Genomic DNA, 12,180 nt, shown 5'->3' with positions numbered 1-12,180 from the left:
AAAATACAATCCACTGATCAAAATGCACCTACTCTCAGGCATTTTGTCAAGACTGTGGATGCAGGCGGCATCTCTTACTAACACTAAGATAACAGCAAGCACAGTTAGTGTCCTATTGTGCTTAATGGTATCTAACTTTGCAGTAGTAAATATGAAAACAATTTATGAAGTTACAATGTCACACCTCAGATACTGAACCTTATTAAACACCTAAGTCTATCACCAATATAAACAAGTTTCTAGTTATCTAACTTATTTCAGAAGCAGCCTTGTGATTAACACATAGTATAAAGAACTGAACTGGTTGACTTTTCTTAGAACTTAAGCATGACTTGATTTATAAAGCTCAACAAAACTTTCAGTAATCATTTTAGGGTAACTGTTGTAACTGATGGGTTTTTCTCCCCCACTATGTTTCCCTTCACTTTTGCATTCCAAAATAATATGCTAAAAGCTCCTCCTCCTCCTTTCTAATCAGCTGTGCCTTTAGTGACACCACAATCCAATGCTGCCTCTTTAGCAGTGTTCAAACACAGCTAGAAAAATTTAGGAAGGAGCTGATTATTTTGGTACATAAACTTTTCCTTAAAGGTGATCTACAAAAAAAATGAACACTGATGTAGAGGGAAGTTGTCAAATTGAAAATCACATTTCCAGTTGAAAATTTCATAGCAATATTTTTATAAATAATCCGCAAAATTAAAGAAAAATACCCTTTTTTCAGTTTGCTTTGTGCATTTAACAGCATTTAGCAAATTCAGTTTAACAGTTTCTTTAAGTGTGAAAACCCTTCTCCAGACTCTGCAGAATCTCAGTAACAGCAGAAGTAGAGCTGAAAGTGCAACAGACTGAAGAAGCAGCAGGGTAATATGCACAAAAAGAAAAGGAAACGGAAGGTGCAGGCCTGAGCACGCTTGGTGGCATTGCTCTCAGGTCCACTTAGAGGACCCTTCCGAATATCAGCAGGGAACAAAGACCCTCTCCATTTTATTTTTAATAAATTAAAAAAATGCAGAGCATAATATTTAGGGGCACCGAAAGAAAATATTTAAAAAAAAATGCAAGTTGGTAGTGTGTCCTTTTAAGGGCAGAACTGTTTGCTAAATGCTCCTAGTAACCAATAGTGGGGGTTACTGAGCATTGAAATAAATTTGAAATAAGCTTCTAACTCCCCACCCTCTCGATAATTCCCAGTTTACTGGAGATTTGACAGAAAGCAATACTGTCTCAGAGTAACCCATGTAATTCCTTGTGTCCGTGACATAAAAGAAAGATGAATTCTGGAATATCTTCAGTGAAAAACAGGATTACTTACCAGTAACTGTTGTTCATATCCATTCCAATATAGGTGAGTGTGCGCCCTGTGCACTGGTTCCTGGAACTTTTTTCCCCTTAGCAGACCTCGTAGGGTCGGCCTAGGTGCCCCCTGGAGTACCGCGCTCATGCCGCGGTATGAGAGGCACCGCCGACCCTGCAGGCCCTCAGTCCCTTCTTTCTGCCGACTCCGACAGCGGGGACGGAGGGTGGGTGTGGAATGGATATAGCAACATATCTCGAAGAACAACAGTTACTGGTAAGTAACCGTTTTCTACTTCGAGTTACTGCTCATATCCATTCCAATATAGGTGATTAATTAGCCATACTTTGGAGGTGGGTAGGAGTCAACGGTGAGCTGCTCTCATCAGAATGGACCTGCCGAACCCCGCGTCCTCTCTCGCCTGCTGCACGATGGCATAGTGGGATGTAAAGGTGGGGACCGATGACCAGGTAGCTGCTTTGCAGATGTCCTGTAGGGGCACTCGTTCCAGGAAGGCCACTGATGAGGCCTGGGCTCTGGTTGAGTGTGCTGAAACAGCTCCTGGAAGTGGTACCTTGGTCTGCACACAGCAGCACCTGATCCAGGCAGAGATGCGCTGGGCAGAGACAGGTGAGCCTTTCATCTGCTCCGCCACTGCCACGAACAGCTGCGTCGACTTCCAGAACGGCCATGTCTGCTCAATGTAGTAGGCCAGGGCTCGTCTCACGTCCAGCGAGTGCCATCTCCGCTCCTCCTCTGACCCGTGCGGTTTTGGAAAAAACACGGGGAGGAAGATATCCTGGTTATAATGGAACTGGGAGACCACCTTAGGCAGGAAGGCTGGGTGGGGTCTCAACCACACCTTGTCTTTATAAAAGACGGTGTAGGGGGGCTCCAAGGTTAAAGCTCTTATCTTGGAGACCCTCCTAGCTGATGTAACGGCCACCAGGAAGGCTACCTTCCACGAGAGGACGAGCAGCTGGCATATGGCCATGGGCTCAAAGGGGGGTCCCGTTAGTCTGGTGAGGACCAGGTTCAAATCCCAGGGAGGCACCGGGTCACGGACCTGCGTGTACAGCCTCCCCACCCCTTTGAGGAACCTGACTGACATAGGGTGGGAAAATAATGACCTCCCTTCCATCGGCTGGTGGAAGGCAGAGATGGCCACCAGGTGCACCTTCAGGAAGGCCGGCACTAAACCCTGGAGCTTCAGGTGGAGCAGATACTCCAGGATCACCTGTACGGACGAGCAGCTCAGCGAGATGCCCCAGGACTCCGCCCAACAGGTAAACCATTTCCACTTGGCACGGTACACCACCTGAGTGGAAGGTTTTCTGCTGCCTAGCAGAATCTGCTGGACCTGCGCCGAGTAGGCTCTCTCTCCCTCCGTCAGCCACAGAGTCTCCAGGCCATCAAGTGGAGGGAATCCAGGTCCGGGTGCAGCAGGCAACCCTGGTCCTGGGAGAGCAGGTCGTATCGCCTCGGGAGCAGCACTGGCAGGGCGATGGACAGGTCCAGCAACATGCTGAACCAGTGCTGTCTCGGCCAGGCTGGGGCGATCAGTATGACATCCGCTTTGTCCCTCTTGATTTTCAATAGGACCTTGGGCAGTAGCGGAATGGGGGGAAACACATACATGAGGGTCCCCGTCCAGTCTATGAGGAACGCGTCGGAGATGGAGCCCGGCTTGCGACCCTGGAGCAAGCAGAATCTCGGGCACTTCCTGTTCCAGGACAACACGAACAGGTCCAGTTGGGGAGCACCCCACTCCGGGTGTAGTGACCAGTTGTGTCAGGGTAGAAACGACCTGCTGAGGCGGTCAGCCTCGTCGTTCCTGACCCCAGGGAGGTGAGAGGCAGATATATGGAAGTCGTGCCTCACCACAAAGTCCCAAAGTCGAATGGCCTCCTGGCAAAGGGCCAAGGAGCGCGCTCCCCCGTCTGTTCATATAGAACATGGCCGCTGTATTGTCCATGAGGACCTGCACCATTCTGCCCCTCAGGAATCTGAGGAACACTCTGCAGGCCAGCTAGACTGCCCTGAGCTCCCGGACATTGATATGGAGGCTCTTCTCCTCGTTCGACCAGAACCCCTGGGTGCTCAGGTCAGTGCTGATATGGGCCCTCCACCCCATATCTGAAGCGTCCGTAATAAGGGTGACTGATGGGGCCAGATCCCGGAATGGAACCCCTCTCAGTACTTCCCCGGGAGTCCTCCACCAGTTCAGGGAGGTCAGGACCTGTGGGGGAACCGTGACCACCCTGTTCAAGGTGTGTCTGGCTGGTGTATACACCGAGGCTAACCACACCTGGAGAGACCTGAGTTTGAGGTGAGCCAGCCTCACCACATACGTGCAGGCCACCATGTGCTCCAACAGCCGCAGGCAGTGCCTGGCTGTCGTCGTGGGGGAGCTGTGTAGTTGTTCGATTATTGCGGCCACCGCCTTGAACCAAGGCTGTTGGAGGAAGGCTCTGGCCTGGGTGGCGTCCAGGGTGGCCCCGATGAAATCTATGCGCTGCACCGGGGTGAGAGCGGACTTCTGCTCGTTTAAGAACAGCCCCAGTCTGGTGTACGTCGCACAGGTGAGGTCTAGGCTGTTCCAAACATGGGCCCTGGACCTGCCCCGGATCAGCCAGTCATCCAGATAGGGGAAGATCTGCACCCCTCTGCAGCGCAGGTGGGCGGCCACCACTGCCATGCACTTCGTAAGGACCCTGGGGGCAGACAAGAGGTCAAAGGGCAGGGCCAAGAATTGGTAATGGCAGCCAGCTACCATAAACCAGAAGAAGCGCCTGTGTCTGGGAAGGATGGAAATGTGGAAGTTCGCATCCTTTAGATTGAGGGCGGCATACCAATCTCCTGGATCCAGAGCAGGAATGACGGAGGTTAGGGAAATCATGCAAAACCTGAGACACCTGATAAACTTGTTCAGTCGTCAGAGATCTAATATGGGTCTCAGGCCCCCTTTTGCTTTGGGGATGAGGAAATATCTGGAGTAGAATCCCCTCCCTACTTCCTGTGGGGGACTGATTCCACAGCCCTGAGGAGGAGGAGGGCATTCACCTCCTGCAAAAGGAGTTGCTCATGAGAGGGGTCCCTGAAGAGGGACGGGGTGGGGGGGGGGGGGGAATCTAGGGGGAAGGCAGTAAACTGAAGGGCATATCCCCTGAGAACTATGCCAAGGACCCAGCAATATTCTGCCACTCGGCGTAGTAGGGTCTGAGCCTTTCCGCAAACAGAAGTAGTGGATCCGAGAGAAGGGTATTGGTGCCATCCTTGGGCGTACCATTAAAATTGCATCTTAGCCTTGGGCCCTTTAGAGGGTCCCTGCTGGGAGGCCGCGGATGACCCCAAGCGGTTGCGGCACCCGAAGCCCCTATTTCTATCATGGCCCCTCCGGGGCTGAGATGACCTGGGTGATGGCCTACGAGGCGGTTGGGCCTAGTGTTGGGGCTGTGGCCGAGACTGACGCCTAGAGGCCTGGGGTGTGTACAGACCCAGCAACCGGAGCGTAGCCCTGGAGTCTTTTAGGGCGTGCAGCTTCTCATCTGTTTTATCGGAGAAAAGGCCTGCCCCATCAAAGGGCAAGTCCTGGATGGATTGCTGCACCTCCTGGGACAGCCCAGACCACTGCAGCCACGAACACCGCCGCATGGCGATCGCAGAGGCCATGGCTCTGCTGGTGGTGTCCGCCACGTCGCTGGTGGTCTGCAAGGCCGCCCCTGCGACCGTGGTGCGCCCTCCTCCAGGACCGTTGCAAAGTCCACCGCCTGGTCCTGGGACAACCCCGCTGCAAACCTGCGCATTGAGTTCCAAAGGTTCAGGTTGTACCAACCTAGGAGCGCTTGGTGGTTCACGATCCGTAACTGTAGGGCCCCGGTGGAATATACCTTGCAACCAAACAGGTCGAGTTTCTTATTATCTTTGTTTTTAGGCGTGGTGCCCTGCCCACCTCGCCTATCTCGTTGGTTGGCCGCATCAACAACCAGGTTCCCAGGGGCTGGGTGAGTGTATAGGAATTCAAACCCCTCGGATGGTACATAGTATTTCTTCTCGGCACTCTTTGAGGTGGGGGCAACTGAGGCAGGGGTTTGCCAAGAGCCTTGGCCAATTCGAGGACTCTCTCGTGTACCAGCAGGGCCATTCTAGATGGTCCTGCCGACCAAGCTACCCCAAAGAGGGGGTCCTCCTTCTCGGAGAGCTCCTTCATCTCAATGTTCAGTGCTGGCCACCCTCTTAAAGAGCTCTTGATGGGCCCTGAAGTCAGGAAGGGGTGCCTTATGGTCCCTGGCAGCCGCCTCATCGGGGAAGAGGAGGATGATTGCGGAAGGGGCCCCATGGAGGGTCCTTCCTCAGGGTCTGATTCCTCCTCCGAGGAATGGCCCTTAGCCGGTTGTCTAGGCGGGGAGGGGTACCGGGTATGCTACTGAAGATGGGACAGATACAGTGCCCTGTCCCATCTGTGCCCCCCATGAACCCCAGTAAGGCCACTGCCATGGTCCTTGCGGCCAGCCCGGTGCCGGTATCGGTGCTGGCTGCAGTATGTCGGAGTGCGACTTGCGGGACCCCGAACCACTACAGCGGTGCCGACAGTGCCTGTGGCTCTTACTCATCTTCGCTGGCAACCTGCCCCATGACAACTCCGACAAGGTGGAGGAGCGTTGGTGCCGTTGCGAACGGTGCCGATGGGTAGGCATGAGCTTGACGAACTGAAGACGACCTCCGTCTCGGTGCCGAGGACCTCCGGTGCCGCTTCCCTTTCGCGGATTGGGAGCGGTGCTGCCCATGCCAACTCGGTGCCGAGCCCGACTCCAAAGATCACGAGCAGCGTCGAGTATCGGTGGTTTGCACCATCGGTGCAGGATCCTCGGCACCGGGATCCACGCCGGACTCCGCTCTGGGGATCGAGACTGGTGCCGTGGAGGCGAAGGGCTTGGTGCTGGGATGCGGGAGCTGCATGCACCACGCGAGGCAGATCTGGATCAGCGCCGCCTTGAACGCGAAGCCTCCGGTGCTGTGGACCTTCCTCAGTGCCGTGGTGAGGAGGAACTCGATGACTCACAGTTGGAGATATGAGGGAAGCCAGCATGCTCTACCCTCTCTGGCCGTCTGGGGGGAGACTTCGCCCCTGACAGGGGTCTCGACCACCCACCTGAGGCACCCAGCGCGGGTTTACCTCGGGGCACCGGTCCCTGCACCCTCGGCCAATGGGGGGATAGAGGCGTAGTCACAGCCATCAGGGCACGTGCCGCGTGGAATGCCTCCGGCATCCAAGGTCCTAGCAGGGGCGTTCCCCCACCCCCAGGAGTTGGGGGAGGGTCCCCAAGCAGAGATGCAGGCACCAGAGTGGACTCAACGGGCCATGGCTGGTGCATCTCCCGACTCGACCCTGGCCATGCAGGCGGTGCGGGGGAGTCTTCGTGCTTGGTGCCCTGGCGCTTCCTTTTCTTTGGCACCAGCGACTGGTCGACTCCGGTGCCAGTGGAGGACTCTGCACTAAGGAGATGCTCGGTGCCGCGGGGGAACGCACTGGTTCAGAGTCCAGGCAGAGTGCTGCCTCCATTAAGATAGCCTTCAGCCGGATCTCTCTCTTTCTGGGTCCACAGCTTGAAGGCCTTACATATTTTGCACTTGTCCCAACGATGCTGCTCACCCAGGCATTTAAGGCAGCGGTCATGGGGGTCACTCACAGGCAAGGGTTTGCCACAAGCAGCACAGGCTTTAAAACCTGGAGAGCCAGGCATGGTCCAACTCTAAGCCCCTAAGGGCGCTTATCTATTCTAATTTTAAACTAACTACACTTAACAACTATTAACTCTAAGTACTTAACTAATAACAACAACAGTTCAAAGGGGAATGCTGCTTGCTAAAAGGCAAGAGGCAAGACGTTCCAATAACCGTCACGGGCAGAAAGAAGGAACTGAGGGCCCGCAGGGTCAGCGGTGCCTCATCTACCGCGGCATGAGCACGGTACTCCAGGGGGCGCCTAGGCCGACCCTACGGGGTCTGCTAAGGGGAAAAAGTTCCGGGAACCAGTGCATGGTGGCGTGCACTCACGTATATTGGAATGGATATGAGCAATCACTCGAAGTAGAACCAAAAATACCAATTTCTGAGGTGAAATACTATTGGGAAGGGTGGTTGCTAGTTACATAAGAACAGCCATACCAGCTCAGATCAATGGTCCATCTAATCCAGTAGCCTGTTAATACTTATTTTGTGTCTTTTATGCTCACCACAGGCTGGACAGTGGGTGCACTTTGCACATTTGGGGCTTACCTCATTTTTGTTTTACAAATTCATCTTTAATATTTTGCTGACCAATACTATTGAGGAAGGAAACCAGACTGAGTTTTCAATAACATCATTCATTAAAATATAAACTAGTATGATGAGAACTCAGTTTTTATTAGATACAACTACATTTGGGGATTTGGAATATATTTCAAAGATGTATAATAAGGAAGGGGGAAATGATATGAGCTAAATGCAACTTACCATATTTGGCACACTGGTAACCGAAGTACTCTTGATGTCAGTAGGAAAGGGAGGCAAATTATTTGCCATGCCTGTCTTGTTTGGTAACTGAGGGTTCACTCCTGTAGCTCCCATCTGCTGCCCTCCAGCTTGACTAAACGGCTGCCCAAAGGGACTAGTGTTACTGGTCATTCCCATCTGGAATAGAAACAAATATATTACCATTAACTTTCATTTATCTACATACATTTTTAAGATGATAAAAGAAAATATAAGTATCATTATTCATAATCTTTGCTCCACATGGGTAAAAATCCCTTTCCCAGACACTGGGGGGGGTCCACTCACTCATCATTGCCTGTTAAGGTAACTTTGAAAGTAATACAATTTTGACACCTGCTATTATCCATTTACTCTTTGTGTCAACCTTATTTGTTGCAATCCAATTTATAAATGCATGACAAAACTCTGAAGAACCAGAGTTACTTCTTCCCAATAATGCATTTACAAAACAGGCCCCAAAAGCGGAAAACTTTTTTTGTGCTCTTTTGTGCAGGAGATGCAACTCTGTACACAAACTGCATATGGCAAAATAAGGAATATCTAGTAATTTTTTGTTTTTAACTATTTGTTTAATCATTTTGAAATTTTACATCAGATATTAACCCAACAAGAAATTCTGGGTATAAGTTTACATAGGCAATCTATTAATTTATGAGATATATATATGAAAATCTCTAAAAAATGTTTATGACTAAACGTTTGTCTTCCAAACAAGGATAAAATGGGGATGGAGGATGGGAGGGGCTTGATTATGAAGTGTGAAGACTGCTTTTTTTCTGTTTCATTGTTATAATTCTTGTTATACTCCGCTTGGATGAACCCAACAATTCCTCTCCTATACTATAGTAGAAATCCTCCCAAGTCTTTATACATTTTTGCCAATGTTATATAAATGAATAGTCATATTAAAATTGGCTGCTATAAACATGACACAAGAAGAGAAAAAGCACAGTAGAATTTGTTTATTTAGATTAATATAAAAATTAAAAAGGGACACCTGTCTAAGCCTCTTGGCACCCTGGCCATAAATTACAAAAACAGCCAGCAGAACACAAAACTCCCCTTGAATAAGTAACAAATGTCATCTATCCATAAGATTTATTTACCTGTGGAAGAGTCTCCCAAGAGAAATGATGGAAGCCCTATCACTTGAGTCATTCAAAACTACACTGGACAAAACCACTTGACAATATACTGTAGGGAATTTATTCCTTTGGCAGGGGAAGAGCAAGATAATTTAACATTTCTTTTTTGTTACTAGTTTTATATAACCCATGACAGCAAATCAGTGAGACAAGTCAATAAAATAACTCTCTTGTTATTAGGGGGAGGAATTATATACACATCCCCACCATCACCCTTCAGAAGTCTCACAAATGTGTAAATTCAAACATGTGAAGAGTCCATATTTTAAATATTTAACCACCTCCAGTTTCCGTTTCCACTGTTCTCACTTGCCATCTCCCCTCCCCCTCCATACACTAGTGTTCCCATGCCCTGGTTCTCTACCTTCCTACAGAGTCCCCTCTGGTAACAGGAGAAAAAAGCGAGGGAAAGCTTTACAGGGAGAAAGTTATCCCCCTTCAGAATCAGGTCAGCTTTCTTCCTTCCCCAGTGGATGCTATTGAGGACTTTTTTCTTTTCCCTCTCTCTAGCTATTACTGAATATGGTTAACACAGAGACGGGCAGCAATGCTAGGTGTTCTGTGCTTAGTCAGTAGATGACAAATTAAGCAATTCACTGACTCAGCTTTGCAGTTCTCCGCGTACTCAACCTCCTTACAGTCGATGGGAGAAGAGAATAAGACAGTCACCTGGCTAGCCAATTCTGAAGTGCTCAGCATGGACACAGCGCTTGGGCAGGAAGGATCACAAGCCCTTTCTACCTCTGAGTTGCATTAGTACAGTTGACTGGATGGGGGACTGGGCCAAAGTAGAGCAAGAGACTTCTGTTTATCATGCTGCCAAGCACCATTAAAAAAGGCATCGTCTACCAGCCTGGGAAGAACTGCGTTTGAGCTTACAAGTGTAAGAGCCCCATGACTGAACTCAGCACAAGTGAGGAGGGGATGTCGGAGCTGGTTATGGCTCCCTGATTCTGTGGGGTGGTCAACACTGGCCCTTGCCCCAGTGAGGTTTAGAGTTGCTGAGGGGCTACTCTAAGTACACAACAAAGGATCCATTAAGCATCTCTCAGTTCTGCAATACTACTACCTCCCTTGATGTATATTTCCTACACATGGAATGGAGGTGGCTAGCATAGGCGTATTCATACAGCAGCTTTACGCCAGCACAAGGCTCCTCTACACTGAATTCCCTGTTGGTCATTTGCAACCAGATTCCAGCCCTTTTGCATTGCAGACTGGTCAGATCTCATTTGAAAGGAGTCTCACGCTGCAGCCATCTCCTTCCTTCTCTTATCTGGAGAAAAGTAAAGGGAAACTAGTTTACTAGGCCAAGAGAATTCCTTGAAAAAAGACCTTTCATGGAACAGGGGAAAAAAGCATCAGCTCTCCTCCTCTGAGACAAAAAAGTGTGTGGAGGATGTGGTTAGTTCAGAGAACAATCCAGATGGAGAAGTAATTACAGTGTAAAATAAATAAAAAGGAGGAATGCAGCCTCCAATTCAACTTTACAGGACAAAAACATATGTATTTTTATCCAGAGCAATGAATCCAGCATGGACTTTCCTAGCAGGCCATACAGTCACCAAAGTGTTGCTTCAGGAACATTAACTCAGCCATATTCTACACAGAAAGTTACTTCCAGAAAAAGCCACTCCAGAAGAATGTTAAGGATGCAAAATCAAGCACTCAAATTAGGAAATACCATATTTAAGGCAGTCTGTTCAGCCTTAATTTGAGCCCCTTTTGCATATGCATTATGATACAGTCTTTAATTACGTGATTACACACTACTGTTTTCTGCAGGAAAAAATTAGCGCTAGCAGAGGAAGCATTGGCCTCTGTTCTGGTGCCCAGTGCCACAGCAGCCTGAAAGAGTAATTGCAGGGAAAGTCCTATTCAGCCCCTGCAGCCTCACAATGGAGTATGCTCAGGTCACACTGGAGAAGAGGTACATGCACAGTCCAACAGCCATATAGGAGCTGTAAAGGGACAGAGACAATCTTCAGATAAATTAGGTGGCAAACTCTAACGACTTTACTGAGCATGTGCACACTGATATTTTTCAAGCTTATAACCTGCCCAACCTTGGGTGAATTTTCAGAGGGATGGCAAAAGGCACATCCCTGACACTAAACCAATCCTCCTCCTACCAAATTTCAAGTTGCTGCTCCAAAACATGAAGATGTTAAGAGTTTCTCAAATCTAACTACTGTAAGATTTTTAAATTTTTTTTAATATACATAGGCAAAACAATGCATTTTTTTCCCCAAATCTCTCTCTCAGAAATGACACTCTGTTTTACCTGACAACTTAAAAACAAAAAACAAAAAAACCAGTCTCAGGCAGAAATCCAGCATAGAAAATGTCAGCCCAAGTGGTTTAAGTTTGGCAATTTATAAGCAACTGAAAAGAAGAGTTTTATAATGGGAAGCGATAGGAAACTTACCTATAGATCAGGGGTCGGCAACACAAGGCACACGTGATCATTTTGAGTGGCACGCCACGTTGCTCCCCTCTTCCGGCCCTGCCCCTCTCCACTGTGGAAGGTGGGGGCCGGAAGGACGGGAGGCTGAGGGGCTGGGTCCGCGTGCCACTGGCCTGGCCAGGAGCCACACAGCTACTGCTCCCCACCACCCTTGCCTCCGGGCCAGGGCATCACTGGACCCATGTGGGAGAGAGGCGGCTGCCAGGGATGTCAGCGGGGGTTGGCTCCTCAGAGGAGGGCTTGGCCAGTGCCCTCCCCAGGTATGCCACTGTCGCAGCGGAGGGGGCAAGAGAGCAGGAAACTGGCCCCTAGCGCCCTTGCTCTTGACACCACCTAACACCCGGGCTAGGGCACTGGGCCAATGGCACGTAGGAGAGGGGCGGGAGGAAGAGTTGACACCCACCTTCCAAAAGGTTGCCAACCCCTGCTATAGATAGTGCCATCTACACCACCTATAAATATGCAATTCTTCTGTCCTTTAAAATGTGAATCTTTTCATGTCATGTTACAGATAGAAAAGTGACAAATCCAACATTGCTGGAGCAAGCTTAACTTCTGAAACTTTTTTACCTGAGTATCTGGGATCATAACTTTGATATCACAGTTACTCTCACACTTTGACTTTAATCATCATTGCTTCAAAATTAAAACAAATGTTTTACTGCCATGCAGAACACCTTTTAAACTACCTGGAAGGAGACAATTTAGTCACCACATGACAAATTTTCAAA

The 12,180-nt window shown here is 49.4% G+C and overlaps 1 protein-coding gene across 5 annotated transcripts in view; it reads right to left on the bottom strand.

Moving 5' to 3' along the window:
• The window catches only part of CREBBP (CREB binding protein), a 175,012-nt gene that overhangs the window by 98,912 nt on the left and 63,920 nt on the right, over positions 1-12,180 (bottom strand). For all 5 annotated transcript variants that reach the window (XM_067551124.1, XM_067551125.1, XM_067551126.1 and 2 more), the window contains exon 3: positions 7,796-7,972. In XM_067551124.1, the coding sequence (XP_067407225.1) occupies positions 7,796-7,972 (177 nt within the window). The remainder of the gene's footprint in view (positions 1-7,795; positions 7,973-12,180) is intronic.

This window comes from Emydura macquarii, unplaced genomic scaffold (genome assembly GCF_026122565.2).
Source record: "Emydura macquarii macquarii isolate MOO-44397 ecotype Brisbane River unplaced genomic scaffold, CSIRO-AGI_Emac_v2 contig_1348, whole genome shotgun sequence".
Lineage (NCBI taxonomy): Eukaryota > Metazoa > Chordata > Testudines > Chelidae > Emydura > Emydura macquarii.
This window is presented reverse-complemented; position numbering and strand designations above follow the sequence as displayed.